The sequence below is a fragment of the Ursus americanus genome, chromosome 18 (genome assembly GCF_024610735.1).
Source record: "Ursus americanus isolate L20-20 chromosome 18, mUrsAme1.1.p, whole genome shotgun sequence".
NCBI lineage: Eukaryota > Metazoa > Chordata > Mammalia > Carnivora > Ursidae > Ursus > Ursus americanus.
In genome coordinates this window covers 32,324,130-32,351,137 of record NC_142144.1, presented here as the reverse complement: position 1 = coordinate 32,351,137, position 27,008 = coordinate 32,324,130, and the positions used below count along the sequence as shown (strand labels likewise).

The 27,008-nt window shown below is 43.7% G+C and overlaps 1 protein-coding gene across 2 annotated transcripts; it reads right to left on the bottom strand.

The window, feature by feature from the left end:
- Positions 1-882: 882 nt before the first annotated feature.
- On the bottom strand, positions 883-22,523 carry XPA (XPA, DNA damage recognition and repair factor). 2 transcript variants are annotated; one of them, XR_006776618.2, is made up of 7 exons: positions 22,251-22,523; positions 19,944-20,054; positions 15,141-15,246; positions 11,787-11,952; positions 10,009-10,126; positions 7,198-7,423; positions 1,439-1,566 (listed from the first exon to the last, which is right to left on the bottom strand). XR_006776618.2 is itself a non-coding variant. In XM_045780523.2 (6 exons), exons 1-6 carry the CDS (start codon positions 22,420-22,422, stop codon positions 1,418-1,420), a joined length of 822 nt encoding a protein of 273 aa, XP_045636479.1. In that variant the 5' UTR covers positions 22,423-22,512; the 3' UTR covers positions 883-1,417. The 2 variants fall into 2 exon arrangements, 1 of the variants encoding a protein (XP_045636479.1); XM_045780523.2 differs by lacking the exon at positions 7,198-7,423 and having other exon boundaries at positions 883-1,566; positions 22,251-22,512.
- Positions 22,524-27,008: the final 4,485 nt, after the last annotated feature.

Sequence of the window (27,008 nt, the reverse complement as noted above, 5' to 3'; positions counted from 1 at the left end):
CCATATTTAATCCTCACAGCCACCCTGGGAGAGGCTTATGCCCATCCAGCGGATAAAAAGAGGCCCGTGGAGTAACCTACCCAAGGCCCACAGCTAAAAAGTAGAATCTGAACCTCGGTCCATGTGGCTCAACGGCTCTTTATCTCCCAGGCGGTTAATACTGTTGTCAGCTGCCTAGACTCCTCGTTACCCTGTTGACATCAAGCTGGAAGCTTTTTTGTGCTCCCACGAAGGTCTTGCTCCCCATTCAGAATCAATTTTTACTGAATAAATAATTAGCATGGCACATTAAAAAAAAAAATCAACACCTGACTAATACAGTAAACATTTCTATGTTGGATTCTTAGAGAACAATCAGTAATTACAGTCTCGAGTCTATTTGAGTTGGACTTGCCTTTTGTCAAGCATAATCTCCAGGAGAGCTGATCTAGAAAGGAAGATGAAAACATATAAACTTTCTATTTCTTCTGTTTGTGGAAACAGGACTAAAAAAGCCATGTCAAAGAACAACTTGAAAATACCCAGTTTATCTTAACTTGAACGGTTTTGAGGAAAAAAAAAAAAAAGGCATGCACAGACCCTGTAATCAAGCACAAATCCTCTTAATAGCTCTACCTACCTTGTGATCGTTTTGACAAGGTGGGCAAAACCGACTAGCTAAACTTGATCCAGATGTCTGGGGTGACGTCGTGTTGTAGGTTATCACTGCCTTTAGAAGTGCTAAATAAACACAGAAGTTATCTTCCCTCCCAGGATTAAATGAGGATACCTGTAAGCCATTTCACATTACACCTGCCTGGTCCACAGTAAGTGTTCTGTAAAACGTTAACAAGTTAGGATAAACTTAGCAACTGTACCTTTTTTGATCAATAAGACAATATGGCTGTTTTTCCATTTTAATCCAGATTTGAAGAGGGCTATTGAGACACAGACATTAGGGCCTATGGTAGTAAACCGTAAGCATACAGAAAACATGATCAGACTGCCACGACTCAATTCCTACTATCAGTCAGGCCTTGTCCAACAACAGCTCCCCACTCCCCCATGTGGCGACAGGGTCCAGAAGACCTGGCTAGCCTCCAGGGCGCAGGATCTACCACTGTCCCTGTTTCCTGGGAGAAGAATCCGCTTCAGCTGCGATGCTTCAGCCCTTACCAAAAGCTCTTCCTCCTATTACAGTCTAGGGTTTGGTTTGGTTTATTTCTCGGTTTTAGCTCTAACCTAACTTTTGAACCTATTCCATCCCTCAACTCCCACCCTGTTGTAGAGAAAAGCAATCACAGACCCAAGGATTTTGCCCACAACCAGACCTGCTGGACTCCGAAACTCGCTCTTAAGCCGTAACACACAGATTTCTTCCTGAAGCATTATTTATGCAAGTGTCCCATTCATCTGTGAATACTTTACACTTAACTGGTCACATCTTCTCATACGTCAGCTCATGGCCACACACCGTACAAGTCTTCCGATACATGTCATCCTCTAGGTTTTCTTCTGGTCCATACTCATGCTGATGAGCAACGGTTTCCCTTTTCCACACGCTGCTTCTTACTGCTCGCCGTAATTCTAAGAAAATAAATAAAAGCCAGTTTTCCAGTGATGCTGTTCAGCTGAATCTCAAAATCCATCAAGCTTTGTGTGTGTGTGTGTGTAAACCAAATATGGTTTACATTAATAACAAATCAAAATTGATTCTATAACCTTGGGCAGCTTGGTCCGTGAAATTACTCATTGTTGGAGCCGCATGAAATGGGAGAGAGAGAAATGGGGAAGGTGGGTTAGAGGTACAGTAAAACAAGAAAATTCAGATGATGAGTAAAAGGATTGAAAAAAACGGGATTGGTTCAAGCAGGTAAGAAAAATGATGCCACAGCAGGAAAGGGGAGTCAACCGGGATGACTCAGGACAAGGAGCATTTCAAAGTTCCGTACGTTAGGGGCCACTTCTGTAAGAGGCAGGCCAAGCTCTGCTTGCAAGACAACTAGAAAGCCAAGAAGTCTGCTGCTGTGCTGGGGTTTCATCTCAGAGAAACTGCTTGTGTACCTGACCTGAAGTCCATTTAGTTCCTTATCTTATAAAATGAGAGCAATATTTGAGGAGAGGGATTGCCAATTATTGCAAAGTACAACCTAAATATAAGAACCAAAGGCAATTAAGAGCTGGAAAGAACCACAGGTTTTATTTTACTTCTTTATTTTGCAGGTAGGGAAATGGAACAAAAATAGCATGTGACCTCACGTCATTTATCCCAGAGTTTAGAACTTTTTCCACTGTATCATGTTAAAACGTCCTTAAAAAAACAGTTGGATGCTTTGAAAAGCAACTAAGCCAGTCACATTTTGAAAGTTCACACTGCATTACCTGGAGAAACCAAATGCTTAGTGTTAACTGGAAATTAACAAGCTAAAACCGTCTCAGTTTCCAGTTTAATGAATAAAAAGCAACACTAATCATTTACATTTTGTTATTCTGACCAATGATCCATCAAGCCCAGCTCTCTGACAGCAGCACCACCTAAGGAAGAGTATGTTACATAATCTCAACCATAAAAATCACTATACCAAGTGATCACACGTCTTTAATCCTCTTTAGACGAGTATCGAAATACTCGGATCTTCGTATTTCAGTCTACAGTATCGTACGTATAAGCAGATGTAGCGCCACGTATCAGGCACTGTTCTAAGCACTTCATCTAGGAACACATTTAACCCTTATAACCCTTTGAGAGAAGTACAACTATCATCCCAGTTTTAACAGACGAGAAAACCAAGGCCCAAAGAAATTACATCCGTTGTGCCTGAGGTCAAAGTGCTAGTTGATGTCAAAGGCGTGGTCCACCTCAGGTTCCTGTCAAGAACCACTGAAGCTACGCAGCCTTTCCCCACCTCCAGTGTGAGAAGCACTGGATCTCAGACCACGGTTTTCAGGCTTCAACGTTACACCTCCAGACAGTTTCCAAACAGTGTTCATCCAGACAGTCATCTTTATTCCTCCTCTCGGTCACATTCTGAAGGTGGCAACTTTTTCTAGACAAACCTGGAACGCCCTATCCTTTATTTTACCTTAAAAAGTGAAACCATGTGCTGACTGGCACAGATGCCTCATGCCTTCAAGTCAATGACAAGAAGAGGTCTCCTGTTTGAGTTCCAATACCTCCCTTCCAAATTTGTTCTGATCGAAGGTATCCCAGCCACCTCGCCTTTACTAACTCCACTGAGAAAACGCTCTCAAAACCTGACTGCACCCCAGTCACTGCTAAGCTAACCTCTAACTTGAGCATTATGTGAACTCAGGAAGAGAAGAAAACTATTTGCTTAGAATACTGACAAAATCTAGTTTACTATCCAAATTGGTCATAATTGAACATAAGGTTTTTACTGACTTTATGGCTTTTCCTTCCCATCCTTCAGCTAGTCTATCAAGAATAATGACAAGAAATAAAGCCGTGTCTTTAGTATGTACTAGACACTCCTGGAAAAACTCACGCTAGAAGATAAGGAAGTACTAAAATACTGGTATCATTTTCCGGCCTTCTTTCCCTTCCTGAACAATCTAGTCCTAAAGCCATTACGTGGAGCAGTGAAGCAGGCATCTGCGGTAGGGCGGAGGGAGCCCAAGAAAAGGCAGGGGCTCTCCCTACGGTGGAGGCTGCTAGCAACAGTGACGGGAGATTACACACAGGGCGTCAAACAACTACATTAAGGACAATGTGAATCAGGTTTCTCACTGTCAGAGAAGGGAGTTACAAACAAGGAAAAAAAATGAGAATGAATCTTAAAATTCTGGAATAGAACTGGGTATATGAGTGTGAACGCAAGGTGTTAATTTTTAACATATATGGGGCAGACATAAAAATCCAGATATATACATGTTTTGTGCGAGAAAGCAGAAGTCCTCAACAATGAAGACATGGCGAAAGGACGGAGGAACTCACTTAAAATTCCTTTTGGCCCAAATCTCAATCTGAACACCAAAATAAGGACAGAAATGAACCAAAAGCCATACAGAAGGGGCAGGAATGGATGAGTCCGTACCAATAATAAATGGCAGAGAGGATGCAGCAGAATGCAGATTTCTAACTGGCTAAATGTGGAAAGCGCACTGGGGGAAAAAAATTTTTGCAAAGAGTGTACTAAAGACTGGTTGAGGCAAGAACCATCCCTGAATGGATGCTAAATCTTGGGGGAGGGGTTAGGAGAACCAGGATATTTGTTTGGCTATAACTCTTTTTTTTTTTTTTTTGCTTATGAAATAAAAAATAAGCATTAACACCATCATTAAAGGCAGACGGACATTGGTCTCCAGATACGCTGCCCTGAGAAATAGGTCATGTATGTGCGATCTCAGCCTGAAATGCATAACATGCACCTAACCACTGGGAAACCTCAGAAAAGCCCCAAATGAAAAGCATTTCTAAAAAGTCAAGATGGGGAAGGGACTTCTTCAAAGATGTCGATATCAAAAGAGAGAGAAGCTACAGAAATATTCCAGAATAAAGAAACTTAAAAAGACTTGGTACCTCAAGTCAATGCCTGATCCTAGACTGAATCTGAGCTATAATGAAAAAGCACACAGGACGAACAGAGCTGGACTCTGAGGACAGACGAGATAAAATCTCACTGCTCTGGTCCTGCTCGAGGAGACCGCGGTTCCCGGGAAGCAGGTGCTGCAGGGCTGGGGGCAGGCGCGAGCAACCCCCTCTCCGACGGGGCGGGCCAGTGTCGTGTGCGGAGTACAAATGGCACAGATGGCATCGCGCTAACAGGTCACTCTGGAGAAAGGATACAACCCTGTGTCCTTCATACTAATCTCTGCAATCTTATGGAACTTTCTGAACTTCTTTCCAAATAAAAACTTAGAAAGTCAAGGGGCGCCTGGGTGGCACAGCAGTTAAGCGTCTGCCTTCGGCTCACGGCGTGATCCCGGCGTTCTGGGATCGAGCCCCACATCAGGCTCCTCTGCTGTGAGCCTGCTTCTTCCTCTCCCACTCCCCCTGCTTGTGTTCCCTCTCTCGCTGGCTGTCTCTATCCTGTCGAATAAATAAATAAAATCTTTAAAAAAAAAAACTTAGAAAGTCAGGAGTTAGCTTGAAGGGGCCAAATTTGAAACCATTTGAGCCTCAAAATAACAGGAATGGACTATAACACTGATTTGAGAGTAAGAATCCACGAATCCAACTGATACTAAAGGAAACTGAATAAGAACTATAGAAAGAATAACAGAAACAGAAAATCACCATTTATATCCAGCCGAGTAAGAGCAGACCGGGGCAAGAATCACGCCGCGCGCTACAGCCCCGGAGTGAGACCTAAAGGAGATGCTCGCACAGGACCGGAGGGTCCGCCCCACAGGTCTCCTCTAATCACAGAGCAGAAAGGGCACCGGGCAAGGGGCAGACCCAGCAGACACGCCCCACCCACGCTACACAAGGAGTGTCTCCCGCCGTGACGCACACGGACACGTCACGAGGGAAGGACTCCTACCAAAAATGCCCACAATCTAATAGTGCGAAAATAAGCTGCTGTCCCTAAATGAGGGACATTCTGCAAAACAGGTGTCAGTCTCCAAAAACATCAATAGTCCTAAAAGAAAACGGCTGAGGACTAGTAGAGTACAGATGCGCGTCACCTTTGACCCTTGGATCCAGTAACTAAAAAGCTGTGAAGGGCAACAGAACGACTGAATGTCTAGGACATACTAGACAATGGCACTATATTAACTTTACTGAGTGTGACACTGTTTTTCAGTCACACAGAATGTCACTGTTTACGGGAGATAGCATGCTGAAATATTAAGAATCACAGTGTCCTCAGGCAACTCAGGTGGGTCAACAAAGTGTGTGTGTCTGTGTGTGTGTGTCTGTGTGTAAACAAATGTGGCAAAATGTCAACATCTGGTAAAATAAAAAACTTTTTAAATAAAGATTAATAAGTTTTTTACATTACTTCATTTAAGCAACTTAAAATAACTTTGGAAAGCAGAGGTCACCACACCTACTGCTGAGCGAGAAGAGGGGGGCAGAAAGGTCAGAGCCTAGAAGGGTGAGAGAGCCCCACCAGCCGTGGGGGGAGAGCCCCGCCAGCCGTGGGAGGGGGGGAGCCCCGCCAGCCGTGGGGAGCAAAGGAGCAGGGCCACGCCAGGCAGCACTGAAAGCTTAGCTGAGCTGGAGAACAAACAGCAGGTTACCGTGTTACAACCTCCTAGTCCCGCGAGCCTAGAATTTCCCAGCACAGAAAACTGGACTACCTCTCTGGAAATTTATAAAAATGTTCACAATAACCAGTCTTGCTATGGATATCTTCAGATAGATATTCTTGTTACCCAAAGAAGTTTTCCCTTAAATCCTTGTTTCAATGAAAACTTTAGTTTATGCCACTCTGGAACTTCTATTTCATTTGCCTTAATATCCTACTTTCATGAAAGAGACAGCTTGCATTCAATGTTGTTTAGGAGGAAAACTTCCAGGAGAACTAGCTGAGGCAGACCAAGTATTTCTAACTCCTTGATGAAGGGCAGGAGTTTGTGACACAGGGTGCTCCCTGTTACCTAGAGGAAAAGTCACAAGAATACACCAGAGTAACATGACGCTTTGATCTGACCTCGTCCTCCACACACTGAGGCAGAGGGACATGGAACCGCGTCCTTCCAACTCTGCTGAGAGAAGCCCGAGAACGGTCATAAATGGAACCTGAGCCCCAGGACGTAAGATGTCCGCACCCCGAGCAGGAGCCCAGAGCCGGCTTGCCTCACCCACCTCTTCTGGGGGGACGTGCACGGTAACAGACAATGACGAATAATTCTCCATTTTTCTAGAAGGCTTACCTCTGCCAGTACTAAGTAAGAGAAAAGGAGGGTAACTCTAAGAAAAGCCTCGTCTCCGCCTTCTTTGTGGCGAGGCTTGCAAGCCCGAACCGTTCTGTGTATCTGCCCCAAACGGGAGTCTCGCGCAGGAGCACGACGCGCATTTTCTGAAATCCAGCTGCACGGAGCAGCAGCGATGCCATCGTTCCTACTTCCGCCTCCTGGAGCGGAGAGACCTGTAACAACGTGAGCGTGCTGGCGGTTCTTGTCTTTTACTTTGCCTGTATTTTCAAATACCTTATACTATTTATACTTAAATTTCTTCTGTAGTCAAACCGATTCTTTCTCAAACTGCCAAGCAGATCACATTCTCAAACAGGAAATGTAATCTCTCACCTTTCCATAAGCAGCTCTGTGTCAGCTTCTTTGTGGATCAAAATCAGAAGACCACGAGGAACCAGGTTCCAATTTCTTTTCAACTAAAAAACTTTTAGACTTGCTTTTATTCCTCTCTGTCCTGAGCAAATGCATGGTAAGCTCCTTGTTCCTATCTCTACAGTGTCTAGTCCATTCTCAGGCCTCTGTGGCCTGGTCAGGAGATCTGGAACATGTTCGCCGACCTCTAAAGCAAACCAACGAGAAGAAGCCATAATTAAAGAGGGCGCCGCACTGACCTCTGCCCGGGAAACACCAGAAGACCGCGGAGTCATGCTTTCAGGACGGAGTGCGCTCAGGCTTTCATATGCAAAGGAACCGAAAACACGCTTAGATTTGGAGGGACTTGGAAAATAAACCACTCAGGAAAATTTCCTCAAAAAGACATGCTTCATCCCGACAAGAATGGAATTGAATTAAAGAAACCAGTCTTAAGGGTCCACGAAAAAATTCAGGGCAAATTCGAACTCTTTGAGGAAGCGGGAAATCCACAGTTTATCTGGTGGTTAACAGCAGCAATTTAATGCAGTGAGAAAAAGAGCCAATTATACTTGAGCTTATATTTCTTTAAAATAATACCTATAAAAATTATATAAATCTTAAAAGCACTGTTCTATGCATACTAATATTTGATCTATAGGATTATCTTAATTTTTATAGAAAAAAAGTATAAAACAGATGCTGTAATCTTTTACTGTTAGTCAAATTATAGGAACTTAGCCACATTTAGATGACATCTTGACCAAACTACAGAGATAGTATCTAAATAAAAATTACAGATAGCACCCCCTTTTAAAAGTATTTCATCACTTCACAGGTCTAAGTTTCTATTTCTAATTCCTTGATCCACGTACTACAGTCTGCACCAAAATACCACCAGGAAAGTGGCTTCGAGGGGCAGCAGAGAGGGAAGAGTGGAGGCGACTCGGGTAGCTGGAGTTACCGAACACCCCAGGCTGGTCTGTAAGGAGTCTGTAACTCTGCCCTCCGCTCTCATGCCCAGTAAGAAGCTTCTGATACTTTCCCCCTCGAGGCTCTCCTTGATGCTGGAAGAAGGAAGGGCTGGAGTAAAACATGAGGTGGACCATAATCGAACAGAAGATTAAAGGAAAGGACCAAATTGAAAGAAGTCTTTCAGTTGGTCCTTGCCGGTGTTTTCAGTGACTTGGTACAGCAGTGGCTCACGTGGGGAAGATTCTTCAATGAAATCCATTCCACATGGCACCGTTTGCCACAGGAAATCTACCCAAGCCAGACAAGTGTGCTTACTCCCGACCCAGGAGCTGACCTCTTAAGTCACTATAATTTATATAAAGACATATGTAAGGATGTTTAACATGAGGTTTTGACAAACTTCGTAAGTGTCCAACAGTGCTTCCATTTTTATAAGAAATATTTTTAAAGAGCCTGTGTATAGAAAAGAACTAGAAAAGCAGACATTAAAACGTCACTATTGACTGTCTCTGGGCAGGAGACGACTACGAGTTCTTTGCAGTTTCCCAACTTTTCTGCACTGCACACGAATTAATCTTATAGTGAAAAGAGGGGAAAAAGATCCTCACAAGAACAAGGCAGGCTTACACTCAACTTTTGTTATTGCTGTATTATTTAACACCTCTGAGCTACCTTCCAGAACCTCTTCTAAATCCTAAACACATAAGCAAATTTATTTATTGCGGCTGAAACACTCATTTTAAATGGACGTATATAAACCCTGTAACTACGTGAAGTACGCGCTCTCCAAACACACCCGACACCACGCCGGGGCCCCACAGTTGCCGGAAGGACGTTTCTGCCTGCTGTGCAAGACTCTCCTAGGGATTCCCTACTGCTCCGACTGCACCCCAGCTCCCCACCAGCACAGTACTCAGGACACTCCAACAGGATCTAGGTTTCCTTTCTCTTCTGACCAGCTCCGACTGCAGCACGGATGCTAGCACAGCGCCTGCTGACGCTACTGGATGCACTGCGGGACAGACGGATGACTGGACAGACGCACACATGCATACACGGATGGGTGCACGAACACATACAGACACAGACAGACAAAGGAATGGACAGACGGATGTATGGACAGACGAATGAATGTACCGATGCAGACTTTCGGTTATGAAAGCCTGCTTCCAGTCCCACCTCGCTAATAATTACCAACTAACAAGTCACTCTACCTTTTACTCGTATAAAAGAAAAACGATTAGACTTGCTGACATGAGAAGGCTCCTTCTAGCTACTAAATTAAAGGACTAATACTTAGGCACGATTTTTTCATTTTAAGCAATTAGAGACGTTGCTGGTGGAGATCCTTTTTTTATAACCCCGTTAGTCATATTTAAGAGTGAACTGATGCCAAATCCTTAACCAAGGATATATCCCTGATCGACCTCTGTTCCTATCTAAACACATAATTCACTTTAAGAGGAGGACTGACACGCTTTTTAGAACCGCAGTACTCTGAGGTTTGCGCCGAGAGCCTCAAACACCAAACTAAAGAGGACGAACTTTGTCTTTTCTTGCTTCAATCTATGGAAAAACATTCCAATCTACTTGCAACAGATCTTTAAACAGGAAGAACTTAGTGAAAGGCTTTTTGCAAGTCAATAAAATACAGTCCTTCATGAGATCAATGTAGCCACTCACTTTACTTTCTTTTTTTTTTTTTAAGATTTTATTTTTAAGTCATCTCTACATCCAATGTGGGGCTCGGGCTCACAACCCCGAGTTCAAGAGTCTCATGTTCCACCGACCGAGTCAGCCAGGCGCCCCTCCACTTACCTTTTACTTTCTTATCAAACTTCTTCTGTTTCATTTTCTCTCGGTTTTCCTGTCGAGCTTCCTTTGCTTCTTCTAACGCTTCCTGACTACCCCAAACTTCAAGAGACCTCTTCACAATCTACAACACAGATTTAAATAAGCCGTGATTCAGAGCTGTTAAGTATTATAAATTCATAACGATTAAATCCATGGACACCAAAACATGATCTCACTCAAGGGCAGTTTTATAAGTATTTGAAATCTTTAAGAGATTTTAAATAATGCGAAGAGACAACTCTAGAACCACCTCTTAGCCTACGGAGCTAAGTAAATGGATGCTGAATCAGACTGGAAGTACAAGAGCAGCCTCTGTGTTTCTCTGCTACGGTTCTCACAGGAATCCACAGTAGTACCTCTAGTCGGCGGGTCTGATGAGCTCTGTCCACTCACCACCAGATCTGCAGACCGATACGCCACAGCCCGTCTGAATAGGAGGTCATCTCCCAAAACCTCTCACCACAGAGAATCACTACTGCCCTTCCCCTCCTTGGGCCATTACTAACTTCTGATCTTTAGAATATCACTTTATTTTTATTTTTTTAACAACTCTGGTACCTGAATGACCTTAAGTCTTTATTCTAGTTTAAAAACTTTGCATTATATTTACTCTGTATAATATTTATTTACATTTAGGAGACTAACACACACACTAAGAATTATGCTCAGGATCTCTCTCACAATACGTTAAGGGAACCAAAATATCAATCGAGGTAGCCAAACTCATATTTCTCCCTGACGTGATCACGTGATATCCTGGCACTTCCTAAATTCTAAAACATCCCATTTTCACACTTCAACACCCCTGCTCACCGGTGCTGTGATGGCTGAGTCACAAAGGGGTTCAGAAAACCTGAACCCTGAGTGCAGAGAGCTTTAAATCTGTCATAGTTGCATTTCCTGTGTATATATGCACAAACACGATATATAGCAAAGAAAAAAACATAATAAATCTAATGGCTCTATTTCAGTAAGTATAAAATAAAAGCTCCAAGTGACAAAGCATTGGGTTGGCGTTTTTTCATTTTTAAGGATACATAAGATAATGGTGAATCTTCTAATTAATGGTGTCTTAGGTTTAATAAAATTCAATAAGTGATTGGCTTTACAATATAGTTTCTTAATTTTACTTGAAGCTACTAGGATTTTCTAGTATTTTCAATCAACCTGCTCGAAAGCAATGCCTCTCAATATTTTTTTATATAATGGCACAAAAACATAACGTGTGTACTCTCCGGGGACAGATACAGGAGGCTCCGACTCGAGGCACTCCCACTAAGGGGGTAACTATCTCCGCACACCACTACAAGACGAGGAGTTGAGAAGATCACTCACTGTGAGACACAGCAGAGTTACATGGACCCTTGACACGGTTCCAGAGGAGCATTTCCCAAGTGGAGTTAGATTCTAGGCATTTGTGAAATTCCTAAAACTTTTTAGGATTTTCACTGGAAGGTGGGTGTGTAGGGAAATGGGGCCCAACTCTTACTCCCAACTTAGTTCCCAAATTGTACCAATAACATTACCTAATATTAATATATTTGCCTCAAAGTGCCACACCAAAAAGTAAAACCGGATGTTATTAAATGTCATTACATAGGACTATGACTCGTATGCAAAACAACAGAAGGAAAAGGATCTTTTTAACTCCATAAGCAAAACTAAACTAATTATAACTACTTTACCATTAAAACTTCACCCGACCGAGGGCTAAAAGTGACTGAGTATAACATATCAGAGACCTGTAATTTTAAGTAGAGTTTCATATCACCCCATTGTGAATGATGAGGATTCTTCTTCACAATAAATTTAAGAGCTGGTTCTCTTTTTTCTAAATCACAGTCTTTCAGAAGGTATTCTTGTTTGGCTTCTGTTTTAGTTATGAGCCTGTGTTTATCATCAGCATCTCTGAAAACAAATTAAGTCCAGTACTATGTTAGTTATTTTAAATAAACTGTATTTTCAAATAGTCCAAAGGGGCACGCATGCCAAAACATTATTTTAAAACAGTTTTTTCTGGGGCATCTGGATGGCTCAGTCAGTTAAGTGTCTGCCTTCAGCTCAGGTCATGATCCTGGGGTCCTGGGATCCAGCCCCACATCTGGCTCCCTGCTCAGCGGGGAGTCTGCTTCTCCAGCTCCCTCTGCCCCCCCCCCAGGTTCTCTCTCACTTGCTCTATGCACTCGCGCGCTCTCAAATTAATAAAAAAATCTTTAAAAAAATATTTTTTCCTTCAACTCTCATGGTCAAATTAGCAGCATAAAAATTCTAAACAGAAAGATACTTTATCTTCTACTTATTTGGAGAAGCTATATTAAATATTAGCAGATCCAGGTCACTTAATAAGAATTTCTTTTCTATTTATTTAAAGTTCCTCTTTGCCACAATGGATTTTTTTGGTTTGTTTTTTGTTTTTGTTTTTTTTTTTTTTTTAAAGATTTTTATTTATTTATTCAACAGAGATAGAGACAGCCAGCAAGAGAGGGAACACAAGCAGGGGGAGTGGGAGAGGAAGAAGCAGGCTCCCAGCGGAGGAGCCTGATGTGGGGCTCGATCCCACAACGCCAGGATCATGCCCTGAGCCGAAGGCAGACGCCCAACCGCTGTGCCAGCCAGGCGCCCCTGTTTTGTTTTTTAAAAAATTGTATTTATTTGATGGAGAGAGAGACAACCAGCGAGAGAGGGAACACAAGCAGGGGGAGTGGGAGAGGAAGAAGCAGGCTCCCAGCTGAGGAGCCCGATATGAGGCTCGATCCCAGGACTCTGGGATCATGCCCTGAGCCAAAGGCAGACGCTTAACGACTGAGCCACCCAGGAGCCCCATGCCACAATGGATTTGAAATGACTAAGAGTACAGCAAATATAAATGAGAAGACTCAATGGGTAAGAAAATACAAATCAAAGCATAAAGTCAGGGTGGGTGGGATATAAGGAATACAAGTATACAACGTCCAACTGCCCCAACACACTTGAGCTTCCAATTGGCTCGGAGCTTGTTCAAAGCCAAGGTAAAAATGGAGGCACAGTTACACAGTTCTTCTCATTTATTTGTTGTCCATCTACATGCCAGGTATTACTCAAGGTACTAGAAAAACAGCGAAGAAGAAAACAAAGCCTTGTTTTCGTGAAGCTCCCATTCTGGTTAGGAGAAGACACTCGATAAGCAAACATAACGACGGATGAAAGCGCTATAAAGAAACACAAAGCCCGGTAAGGGAACAGAAATTCTGATAGACTGCGTAATCCAAGAAGGCCACAGATGAGGGGGACATTTGAGCAGGGCCCTTAAAAAGTCCGAGAACATCTGAACAGCTGGAGAGGAACATCCTAAGTAGAGAGAACAGCAAGTGCAAAGGCTCACGGGCAGGAGCACGATTTGCAACGGGACTCCTGGCAAGCGAGCCGGCGGCACTGGAAGGCTGAAGGGAGGGACAATGATGAGGAGGGGCGGGAGACCAAGTCTGAAGCGGGCAGGAGCTGTGTGTGGAGACACTTCTAGTCCACATGGATTAAAAGCCATTGAAGAGTTCTGACTAAAATGTCTCCATACAAGAAGCCAATGCTGCAAAGTGGGGGGCACAGGCCAGTCAGAAGACCACCAGTGCCGCGCTCCAGGCAAGGGCTGATGGTGGCTGAGGTGGCGGTGGGAGAGGGGACGAGGGGGTGAAGCGAGGATATGGAATGAACACAGAGCCAAATGGATTTGGAAATAAATGTAGGATAAGCAGAGAAACAGCCAATGAAGTTGGCCTTTACGGAAATGAGGTACAGGTCAAGGAGGGGAGGCGAGACTTAAAACTGGGAATAACTGTATGAAAGCTAAATAACTTGGAAGTTTAAGCTAAAAGAGGGGACAGGTAAATGATACTCTACTAAAATTAAAATCCTCGAAGATATTGAAACAGAATGGAGGGCTGTGCTCCTAATTAAAGTTTAAAAGTATTTTTTTCCCCTGGGGCGCCTGGGTGGCTCAGTCGTTAAGTGTCTGCCTTCGGCTCAGGCTGTGATCCCTTTGTTCTGGGATCGAACCCCAAATCAGGCTCCTCTGCTGGGAGCCTGCTTCTTCCTCTCCCACTCCCCCTGCTTGTGTTCCCTCTCTCGCTGGCTGTCTCTCTCTCTCTCTAATAAATAAATAAAAATCTTTAAAAAAAAAAAAGTATCTTTTTTCCAGACTACTACACAACTTTCTTTACACTGATACATCAGTTGCTTCAGATGGAAATAAGATTATTTGTGATAATTTAGTTCCCAAAAGCTATCCATCCGCACTTTAAGAAGTGATAATACTGTGGATCTTAACCACTGTGTGTCAATGGGAACAGTTTATAACTTGTAATTCCGACAGGAGCCAAACATTTCCAGTCACAGATCTGACTGTGAGACCAGCAACATCTCCCATCCCCTCTTCTCAGAATTCTACCCAGCGACCAGTCCACGGAGGTGTGTCCCGACGGCCACAGCAGGGACTCAGAGAGGGCGGGTCCCCCAGGGAGGTGCAGTTGATCCAGGGTAGCAGGTCCAAGGAGGAGGACCAGGGAACAGAGAAGAGGGCTAAGTAAGAATCACAGATGGGGTCTTAAGGCATGAAAGACACCAACCCAGGTCATGCTGGGGTAAACAGTAGGGACGGAACCATGTGGCGTGAGCAGCAGCATCCTGGGGTGACAGAAAGAGGACAGAGGCTAGGAGAAGAAAAAGGATGAGAAAAGAATGTGACTTTTCCTCTTCTCTGCCCTTCACTCCCCTCCTCTCACTGAAGGCCCCCATTCTCTGACCAAGGTGTCCTTCAAGGGTGGGGGGAGCTAGGAACCTGCTATAGAGATGGTAAAGACCCACCAGGCCCACAGAAAGGAGGACAGACCTACGGCTGACCGGGGCGTCCTTCCTGTTTATGGGGCTTATCATCACTGGGATAAGCACAGGCTTCCTGTATTTCTTTGGCAAAATGGAACCACAGAATTTTAGGAAACAGCTAAAACAAAAATCATAACTACTAAGAAAATATTAAATCCACATGGATCTACTTATTGTTTTGCCCTAAACCTACATGCAAACACTAAACTTTAGCAATTGAGAACGTCATCTGAAATAAGTACCTGCAGTTATCACAAGTTGCCAGATCAAAGTGGCTCATAAGGTAAGAATCCATAAATTCTTTACCACATTCTTCACATACTGCATAATCAAATTCCATAACAGGTCCTAAAGAAAGGAAGGTTAATTCTTTAAGTTTCCTTTTTTGTGACTTAGAACAATATATTTTCCCCTATCTTACGTTTATCAGCATGTACTTTATAACGGACACAAATACACTTACATAAAAGACAAAACCATGATTAACTAATCATATTATCTTAAAAAAATGTTTTTAAGGAAAAAACTATCAAATCATCAAGTACGTTTGAACCCAAGACCACGTGTAAGGTGCTTGTACTAGTTCTGTACTGCTGCTGTAAGAAATCACCACAAATCTTCTGTTTAACACAAATTCACATCTTACAGATCTGCAGTTTCTAAGTCTGACCCGGGTCTCAGTGGGCTACAGTCAAGGTGCAGGAAGGCTGCATTCATTTCCGGAAGTTTTAGGGGACAATCTGTTAACCGCCATTTTCAGCTTCCAGAGGCTGCCTGCCTTCCTTGACTCCATGACTCCCTTTCTCCATCTTCCAAGCCGGTAGTAGCCGCTTCTCACATCACTCTGGCTTCTTCCAGAATCACATCTCCCTGTGACTCACTCTCCTGCCTTTTAAAGTACCTGAGATTACACTGGGCCCACCTGGATAGTACAGAACAACCTCGCACCCATCTCACGGTCTTTAACCTTAATCATATCTGCAAAGTCCCTTTTGCTATGTACGGCAATATATCACGGGTTCCGCAGTGATTGGAACGTGGACATCTTTCGGGACCGGTATTTGGCCTACCACCACACTGCTAAGAGTACAAAGGAGGGGAGTCCCAGAGTAGAGGAGGGGACTTACAGATAGGGCAGATGGACACTAATACACACCATGGAAAGAGCAGTCAAGAGCAAGTCAACACTAGAAAAAACACAGAATTCACTTTCAAATAGGAAACTCTCTCCCCCTCCGTTCTACCCCACCACCACCACCACCTCAGAGTGCAAATACCTCAACAATGAGATTGTAAACTCGAGGGTGGAGATTATATTTAGCTATATATCCTCAATTCCTAGCACAGAAACTACTCTAGAGTAAAGCTCAATTTTTTTTTTACTTAAAATACCTGGCTACGGATCTTTCCTATAGAATTGGTTCTCTCAGCAAGTCTGAAAGTTTTACTAGTACGTCTTCAGGATGATTGCTACTGCCAAGCCCCAGCTCTGAGAACTGCCACAACTCCCAATGGAAAGAAGAAAGGAGTCATCATTTGTCCAGTTGGCTCGACACACTCCTATCACTGCCTTCCCTCACCTACTTCCAACACAGCATGGTCAGTTAATATCCTACTACCCCTTAATTCCACTAATCTCCAAACTCTAACAAAAATATCACTCTTCCTTATAAAATATTAGCGGGGCACAGCTATAGACAAAAGAAAAAGTTTAAAATATAGTCAAAGATCTTCAAAAAATTATTAGAATGTGTTAGAATGGGGAAAAACAGGTCTGACACACCAGTTAGGAGGCTACTGAATAGTATTATTAATCAAAAGCCATAAAATGTGCAGACATTTTCCTAATTTTAGAAAGTCTTTATGATGGGAAATTTTAAATGTACATGATGATGATTTTTCTACTCCACTCCCTTTACATTTACCACGTGGAAATTGGCAGTCTAGTGTAAGCAAGAGCCTTCCTTCCCCGCCGTTCGTTCACTCATGTACGTATTTATTATTGATACGGACTCACAGATTCCTATTTTTTCCAATGGCATTATCACTCAGTAGTGTCCTTAATGACTTTGGTGCTCAAATTGTCTCAGATTTGGCCAGCAGGAGCCCCTTCAAGTTGTATAACACACTTCTATCACATTTGAACACTTACATATTTCTGGCATTACAGAATGTTCCAAACTCACCTGGTGGCCATGCTGCCCCAACCCTAGAATCAGCTATTTCTCTGAAGGGCCCTGGTTCCTTTCGGTGGGGGAACAGTATCAGAGTCCAAGATCTGGACACCAGGTATGCTCACTGCCACTGGGTTCTCTTCGCTTCAAGGCCCTTTCTGTGGACAGAGCTAAGAATACATGCACGTGTGTGTACATATATGTATGCACACACACAAGTACTCATACGTGCACACGTATCTTTCTGAGGTATAACTGACACTGTATTAGTTTCAGATGTCTAACATGATGACTCAATATAGTGTGAAATTATCACAATAAGTCTAGTTCACATCTGTCACCATAGTTTACAAAATCTTATGAGATCTTTTAAGCTCTACTCTCCTAGCAGGTTTCAAATATGCAGCACAGTGATATTAACTAGTTGCCATGCTGTATATTACATCCTCATAACTTATTTTATAACTACAAGTCGTATCTTTTAATCACCTTCACCCCCCCTTTCCCTTATCACCTTCCTAGTGATTCTGAGGAACCTCTATTCTAGATTATAAAAGCATTTGATAGGCTTTGCTTTATAGGCAAATGACCCATATAACTTAATGGCCCAAATAATTTTGATTTTTCTCAGCTATGCTGAGGCTCTTTAAAAACTAACAAAGAAAACATGATAGAGGGGCACCTGGGTGGCTCAGCTGGTTAAGTGTCTGACTCGATTTCTGCTCACGGCATGATCTCATGGGTCGTTAGACTGAGCTCCACAGTGGGCTTCGCACTCAGGGGGGAGTCTGCTTGAGAGCCTCTCTCCCTCTCCCAAGCTAAGTCAGCCCAGAGATGAGGGCCTTTTCTAATCTGTCTCCCAAAGGGGACACTGATGAAGGAGGTAATCGAGAGGACACGATGGCCAGCTGATCTATGAGGAGGACCTGGGCAATTAGAAACTCCTCACCCCCTACCCTGTTCTTGAAATGCTCATTCTGCCCAGCAATCCCACAGTGGGAGCTGTTCCACGGACAAACCCTTGAGAGAGTAAGGTGTCGTTGAGGCCATCTGTGACTGAACCCAGTTAAACCTCTATATGAACTGTTGAGATGTGGCAGGTGGGTGCAGAGATCTACTCATCCTGCAGCCTCCTACGTTCCCTTGCTAATTAAAGCTGGCCCCTACCAGTCTGGAGTGGCCCGACTCCTTCAGTCTCTTGCCCTCTGTGTGTCGGGCCAGTCTGCAAACCAACACGCACCTTTTCTAACTTCCGCAAATTCACAACCAAAGTCCTATTCACATGCAGCAGCCATACCATCAATGTATGAGTAACAGCCAATGCCACATGTATACCTTCATTAAGCAGGAAGGCACTACAATAGGTTATCAATAAATATTTGTTGTGTGATGGGATGCTTGGGTGGCTCAGTTTGTTAAGCGTCTGCCTTCGGCTGAGGTCATGATCCCAGGGTCCTGGGATCAAGTCCTGCATCGGGCTCCCTGCTCAGTGGGGAGCCTGCTTCTCCCTCTGCCTGCTGCTCCCCCAGCTAGGGCGCTCACTCTGACAAATAAATGAATCTTAAAAAAAAAAAAAAAAAAAAGTGTTGTGTGACCTGTTAAATCAAAGTATAGGCTTTATAGGGTGCCTGGGTGGCTCAGCTGGTTGAGCGTCTGCCTTTGGCTCAGGTCATAATTCCAGGGTCCTGGGATCGAGTCCTGAATCAGGCTCCCTATGGGGAGCCTGCTTCTGCTTCTCCCTCTTCCCCTCTCTCTCATGAATAAATAAATAAAATCTAAAAAAAAAAAAAAAAAAAGAAGAAGTATAGGCTTTACAGCCCATAGTTGAGGCCAAAAATTGCAGACAAAAGCTACAATGAGTCTTCATATCCATAAAATCATAGGGACCTTAAAGGTCTTTAATTCCGTGCCTTCCCTCCTCATACAGGGCTTCTCTAATATACCCCGGTCAGATCTTTCAATCTCTGAACCCCTCCAACACTTTGTTCTTTAGAAGCAGCAATTCACATGGTTAGGAAGTTCTTCCATTTCAGAATCACCATGAGACTCACACGAAATATGGGCCAACAGTCTTTAAGTGCAAAGTGCTAAATATATGCATGGTACTGGGCTGGAATCTCCCTCACTGTACTGTAATTGTCACCCACTGTTCCAAGTTCTGCCCTCCAAAGCAAATCACAGTAAGTATAATCTCTCTTCCACAGAGAAGACTTCTTACACTTGCAGGCAGTTAGAAGTGTCCTCGAAGTTAAACCTAACCAGTTTTGACAACTGTTCCTCACATGTCAATATGAAGACAACTATTTTGACCACCCTGTTTTGGACACTATACACTTGTCAATATCCCCCTTAAATATGGCACCCAAACTGAATATTTTAATCCTTCAAGTCTCAGCTTCTGAAAACAGTGGAATAGGACTCTTACCTACCTTAATGAACATGTAACATTTCTGTTGCCACAGCTAAAACTAAAATTGGTTTTCTAAGCTTCCCCAAGGATAAAGCTACAGATAAATATATCCCATTTTTCCTCCAAACAAGTAAAAGAAGGTCCTAAATGTTATCTCTTGGGTTCTAGCCCCTCATTTCAGCCTATCAAGACAATGGAGTATACTATCAGTCAATATATTGGCTGTCCCTGCCTATTACAAAATAACAGAGAGCAACAACCCTAAGTACACAAACCACAAGTTAATTATTGCCAAATCTGTTTACTTTTTAATCTACTAGCAAAACTGCCAAACTGTATCCCTCTTACAAACCTCACCTGCTCACTGACAAGTATGGCATTGTTTATAATTGATTTACAGAATTATGCAGATTTCTCAAAATGACTAATCTAGATACCTATTTTCTGAAAATACACTTTACCTGGCTGATGGACAACTTTTCCAATTGTATGCTGTTCTTCTTCTTCCTCTTCCAGAATGAAGCCTCCTCCTGTGTCAATGATCTTTGGGGCTGCTTTTACATTAGCCATACCTATGAAAAGTAAGTAAAAGTGGTCAATGATTTAACTAGGTAAGCCCCTATGTTCCTTTGTGCATAAACAGGTACTTTAAGTTTAAAATATATCAAATGAGATACGGATGTCCACTATTTTTTTTTTTTTAAGATTTATTTATTGGACAGAGAGAGACAGCCAGCAAGAGAAGGAACACAAGCAGGGGAAGTGGGAGAGGAAGAAGCAGGCCTCCCAGCAGAGCAGGAAGCCCGATGCAGGGCTGCCCTGAGCCGAAGGCCGACGCTTAATGACTGAGCCACCCAGGAGCCCCAAGGATGTCCACTATTAACACTTCCACTCAACATTATACTGAAGGGCCCAACTAGTGCAAGATGGCAAGAAAATAAAACAGGCATCAAGGCTGGAAAGGATTAAAACAGTCTTTATCCACAGATGATGTGATTACGTACATAGAATATCCACGAGAATCTACAATTAGAATGAAGACATAACATCTAGGAAAAGAGGTGTAAAACCTCTACAATGCAACCACCACTAAGAGAAATCAGACCTAAATATAAATGGAGAAACAGACCTCATACAGACTGGAAGACTCGATATTAGATTTGGTGCCAAAATTTTTATCTTCAGTACTTTTATTTCAGCATACTGTACAATTTTCACTTTCTGGCTGAGCTAGGACATAGGCCATGGAAAAGACTAAGAAGAACTTGCTTAGAATGTGGTGCTCAGGACCTGGGGAAACAGCAAGGTGGAGCAGCAAAGAGAAACGGGGCTCTGTCTTGGCATGACTGAGCACCGTTCAGTATCCTGCTCAAGTTAAGGTCTTGACTAGTCCAGCTGGTCCAAGCTCCTGAAGGAGAGTGGGGGGGGGGGGGGAGCGGTATTCCATGTCACAGCACAGTCCAGTGCCCGAGAACTCTTACAGAATATTCATTCTACCTTGCTTTCCACAATCAGAAGTTTCATACCTCTGTATGTTCTTTTTTGCACCCTTGCTCCACAACCATTTAGTACAGATCTACAAAGCCTTATGAAATCATGACTATGAATTAACACAAATGAACAACTTTTGTCCTGACTCTAGAACATCTCAAGTTGATGAAGGAATAAGAAAAGTAGAAAACAGAGAGGATGAAACCAGAACCATTAAAAGTGGCTAGAATTTGCAGATTCAGCGTCAGTATATCAAGACACGCTGCCAGCCCCAGTTTCTTGTCATTCTTCCTTTCTTCTGGCTGAGGAAAAGGGATAGTAGAGGACACAGCTCCAAACTGTGCTCAACTACTCACACAGTATGGGGTATAGCTTTAGGAACACCTGTACCTCATGTTATAGAGGCAGTCCTGAAGACCCACAGGTCAACCAAACTATTTTAAGTACCCTAAGGAAGATTATTACTTGACTACAGTGGAAAATCAGGGGATAGAAATATACATCCATGAAAGACACGCAGTCAAGGGCTGACCCAAGAAAGGGGGAAGATAAAATTCAGACAAAAATTAACAGCCTTTCTTCCTAAAAGTGAGACAATGCCTGGCACAGGAGAAGCAGTTGGTGAAAATGAAAGGCCGTGAATCCAGGATCAGATGAGCTCAATTATAGTCCTGATTAGCTCGCGTACTTGCTGGTATGAACCTGAGTAGATTCCTTTCCTTTTCTGGTCCTCAATTACCACCTCAGTAAAACACCGGGACCAAACGCTGCCCTAATTATTTTCCAAGTTAACAGTGAGAATCAAGTTAGCTAACTTGAAGGATGTGAAACACAACAGGTGCTACTCTTGAAAGCCCCACGAAGGCCGCAGCCTCGGTTTGCCTCTCTCGGTGCCCAGCACATAGCGAGCACTGTGCCTTTGTTGAGTGGCTGAATTCGGGAGCGGTGCAGGATGACTGCTGAAATGCGTCACAAGTCTAAAACTTTTATACAAGGTCTACCCCTAGGACCGGCGGACGCGCAGCTGGAACAAAAAGGGAAAAGCTAAGGCGCCTCCCGACGGAGAGGGCGGCTGCATCCCCCAAGCCTAAGAGGAGAGCTGGGCCACCCGAGTGCAGTAAGGAAAGCCCCGGCTCCAGCGCGGAACCGCTGGTGGTCTTAGCCCGCTTTGAAACGGCCGGCGGAGCAGACTCCCGGGACTGCGGGAGGACAGGCGCGCAGACGCGCGGGCACCCGACCAGCCAGAGGGAAGGGGCAGGCGTCGCCAGGGCCCAAACCTCCGGTAGCCGCAGCCGCCGTCGCCGGGTAGGGCCGGGCCGCCAGCCGGGCCTGGCGCAACATCAGCGCCCGCTGCCGCTTCCGCTCGATGCTCGCCCGCACCGAGGCAGGCAGCTCCGCCGGCGGTTCCGAGGCAGCCGGCTCCCGCGAAGCGTCCCCGGCTGCCGCCATCGCCAAGCTCCCCAAAGGGCCGAGACTTTAGCCCCGCGCACGCGCATTGACACGCCGAAGCCTGCCCTCCACCCCTTCGCGACGCCTGCACCGCCTCCGCGTCGACTCCACTACGCGGCCTCAGAGAAGGAGAGCGCCTGCGCAATTTGAGGTGCCGGGGCGGAAGGGACGGGCGGAGGGTGGGGTTTGCGCACGCGCTGGGGCCAGGAATACCTGCTAGCTTGTAATCTAGAAGGGGCGCGGCTGAGGTCAATTTTCAGGACTTGGTCATCTCTATAACAATAGTATTGCTTGGTGGTTCAGAATATGGGCTTTGGAGTCAGATCTGAGTTAAATTCTAGCTCTGATATTTACCGTGTTTGCTGGAACAAGTTATATAACCTCAATTCGGTTTCTTCAGTAGTAAAACGAGGATAATTACGGAACCACTTCCTGGGGTGTTGGAAAGATTACCTGTAAAGGTTTTCAGCAACATGCCTGGCGTATAGAAAGCTTCCAAAAATAATATTAGCTAGTAGCACTAGAAGTGCCAGTCAGAAAAGATCAATGGATGATTCATCTGACTTGACTTTGAAAGCATGGCCTAGGGGACAGAGCCTTAGATTTGAAATGGGAACTCTGGGTTCAAACTCTCACCTGCTATGTGACATTAGGCAAATACAGCACCTGGTACCAAAGCTGGTGTGCATGAACTTGGCTATCTTTTCCATGGAATATTCCTTCAGTGTGAATGAGATGCCACCAGGTAGTGGGTTTGGATTTGGGCCAAATCCTGACTTCCCAAAAGTGTGGTAAATGGAGCATTTTGCAAGAAACATTGCTCGCTTTTCCAAAAATGTATGCTTTTTTATTACAAATAAAATCTAATTGAAACCAGGAAACACATTATATTTTATTTACTACATATACCATTTAGAACTAGTTTTCAGAAAATCTGGTGCACCAAGGTTTCACACTCGTTTTCCATGGTGAAAATTTGAGCAGCACAACCTAGTGGTTCTAGTCTATCAATCATATATACATATATAATATATATTTATATATATTACAATATACATATATAATATATACATATATATATTACAATATACATATTGTACATATACAATATATACATATATAATATATATTTTTATATATATGAATGAGCTGGAGAACATTATATAAAGCAGATAAATGCTCAGATCTTCTGGTTGAACTGGAGATGAAGACCTCAAGCAATCCCTGTTCCCTTTCCCCTCAGTCCCTTTCTCTTCCTATCCATTGACCTTGTCCAGGTAACAAAATCTCAAATTCCATTTAACACCAAAAGCACAAGCAACAAAAGAAAAAATTAGATAAATTGGACTTCATCAAAATTTAAAACTTTTGTACATCAAAGAACACCATCAAGAAAGTGAAAAAGATAACTCACAGAAGGGTAGAAAATATTTGCAAATCGTATATGTGAAAGGAGCATAGTCTCCAGAATAAAGAAATTTTACAGCTCAATAACAAAAGGCAACCCAGTTTTTAAATAAGCAAAGGACTTAAACAGACATTTTTCTAAAGACTATATATAAATGGCCAACAAGCACATGAGAAGGTATTCATCCCTACTCATTAGGGAAATTCAAGCCAAAAGCACAGTGAGATACCTCTTCACCACCACCAGGATGAATAGAATTAAGGGGGAAAATATAACACAATAACAAGTGTTGGCAAGAATGTGGAGAAATTGGAGCCCTGAAACATGACTGGTAGGAATATAAAATGCTGCTTTAGAAACCAGTCTGGATATTCAAAGGGTTACACATAGAATTACCAATGAGTCAGCAATTCCACTCTGTCTGCTTTATATAATGTTCTCCAGCTTAAACATGTATATACTCAGTAAGTGGAACCACTAGATTGTGCTGCTCAAATTTTAAGCATTGAACACTGGCGTGAAACCTCAGTGTGCCAGGTTGTTCTAAAACTCTGCCCCAGCAATTCCACATAGCCCAAAGAATTGAATACAGGTGTTCAAACAAAAACTTGCATACAAGAGTTCATAACAGCGCTACTCACAGTAACCAAAAGGTTAAAACTACTCAAATATCCATCAAATGATGAATGGGTAAATGAAATGAGATATGCCCATACAGAAGAATATTATTCAGCCAAAAAAGGAAGAGTACTAATACATGCTGCAGCATGGATGAACCTTGAAAACATTATGCATTCCTTTTCTCTGAAACATTCAGAATAAGCCAAGTCGCAGTGACAGAAAGCAGATTAATGGTTGCCAGAGGCTGAGGAGAGAGGGGCTAGACAGTGACAGCTTAATAAGTATGAGGTTTCCTTTTGGGGTAATGAAGTATTCTGGAACTAGGTAGTGGTGACAGTTGTGAATGCACTACATGTTACTAATGGTAAACTTTATTTTATAATAAATTTTAAAACAACTCAAATTCCAGGGCACCTGGGTGGTTCAGTTGTTAAGCATCTTCCTTCGGCTCAGGTCATGATCCCAGGGTCCTGGGATCGAGCCCCACATCGGGCTCCCGGCTCAGCAGGAAGCCTGCTTCTTCCTCTCCCACTCCCCCTGCTGGTGTTCCTTCTCTCGCTGTGTCTTTCTCTGTCCAATAAAGAAATAAAATCTTTAAAAACAAAAAAACAAAAAAACTCAAATTCTGACTGGGCCCAGCCAGGTGATGGAAGTTAATGAACCTAGCCAGGTGTGAGACTCAGGCAAACCAGAGTGGCGAATCCCCTCTTAAAGGGGGCAGCTACCACCCAGCTCCTGCGGGTAGTTGCCAAGACAGAATTTGAGCCCATTGTTACCAGACTGGTCAATGCTTCAAGAAAGTAACTGCTTCTCAAACTTTTATGCACTTGGTGATCTTGTTAAAATGCAGATTCTGAATCAGTAGGTCTGTGGTGGGACCCGAGAATGTGCATCTCCAGCAAGCTCCCTGATGGGGCTGCAGCTCCACCAACCACACTTTGAAGAGTGAGGGTCCAGCTCAGAGGTTCTCAAACTTGAGTGCACTTGGGGAGTTTAATGCTGATGCTTAGGCCCCACCCCCCAGAAATTCTGACGTCATTGGTCAGGGCACTAGAACTCTAATGGGCAGCAAACTTCAAAAGCCAACACCTTAGGGGCGCCTGGGTGGCACAGCAGTTGAGCGTCTGCCTTCGGCTCAGGGCGTGATCCCGGCGATCTGGGATCGAGCCCCACATCAGGCTCTTCTGCTATGAGCCTGCTTCTTCCTCTCCCACTCCCCCTGCTTGTGTTCCCTCTCTCGCTGGCTGTCTCTGTCTCTGTCGAATAAATAAATAAAATCTTTAAAAAAAAAAAAAGCCAACACCTTAGATGACCCTCTAGGTTTTTACATAGTTCTTTTTTTTTTTTTTAAGATTTTATTTATTCATTTGAGAGAGAGGGAGAGGGACAGAGGGAGAGATAGAAGCAGGCTCCTCACTGAACAGAGAGCCCCACATGAGATTCAATCCCAGGACCCTAAGATCACGACCCAAGCCAAAGGCAGCCACTTAACTGACTGAGCCACCTAGGTACCCCTAGACTTTACATAGTTCTAAGAGCCTCTGAGGCTGTGCAGTATTTCTGGAGAACAAGGTAACAGTTCTTCCCCAAGGTAATCTTTTGAGAATAATCAGGCCCTAGAAACTTCTCCCAAACAAAGGATTCCAAACTTGAAGGATGTGGACCATATGTAGTTCAGATGTTGTACACGTATTTTGTAATTCTTGACAACCTGTTGGATTTCCTTTGACCAGTAACTCCCTCTGCCTTCGCGTCCTGACCTTTGTTAGCAAGTTTCATGTAAGTTGGGTCTGAATTGTTAGCTGATGCCTCAACCAAGCTAAAATGAGACTCCTCCTTTAGAGAAAGGAAGAGTGCGTGTCCCGATCTGTACATCCCACACAGTCACAGAGGTTGTGGGGCTTGCCCTGAGCACAGCAGCATGAGTCATTTTGGTGGGGGCACAAAAGGAAAAGGGGCAAGGAGAATAGACCGGTGGATGTGTTCTGGCCTCTCCCCACTCACGGTCTCTGGAAAAACCTGTGACTACCTCCCTCTTCCTGCTTTGTACCTCTCCTCTCCCAGACCAACTGTGATCCTGGCTGAAAGAGGGGTAATTAACAAAGAACAGAAAGAATTGAAAGCGTTAACCAGAGCCTGAAGAAGAACAGCAGGCAAGAATGGAAGTCAGGAAGGGGAAGGAAAAACTTGGCAGTGTTTCCTGACAGGGCCTCCTCGATGAGAGCATTACTGTAGTTATTCATGCCTGAGATGACAGGATGTGAACGTATTTGTCTTTGTTATCGAGTAAATAGTACATGTGTGTGGCTTTCTTTTTAATTTTTCCCCTGACTCCCCAGGGCTTTACCCCTTAATGTGGCCACTTTGAACATGGTTGGCATAAATTCACAATAGAAGAACATCTGTGGCAAGGAGCACGTCAAGGCAGGGAACTGTCTCGGACAGGGGTGCAGCAGCACAGAAATTAGCCCAATCACCTTGGCTCAAGCTGTCTTGACGCAGTGATCCAGGAAACGTAGTCTCTTTTGGTTATGACTGACCCTCCTTCTGGAGAAAC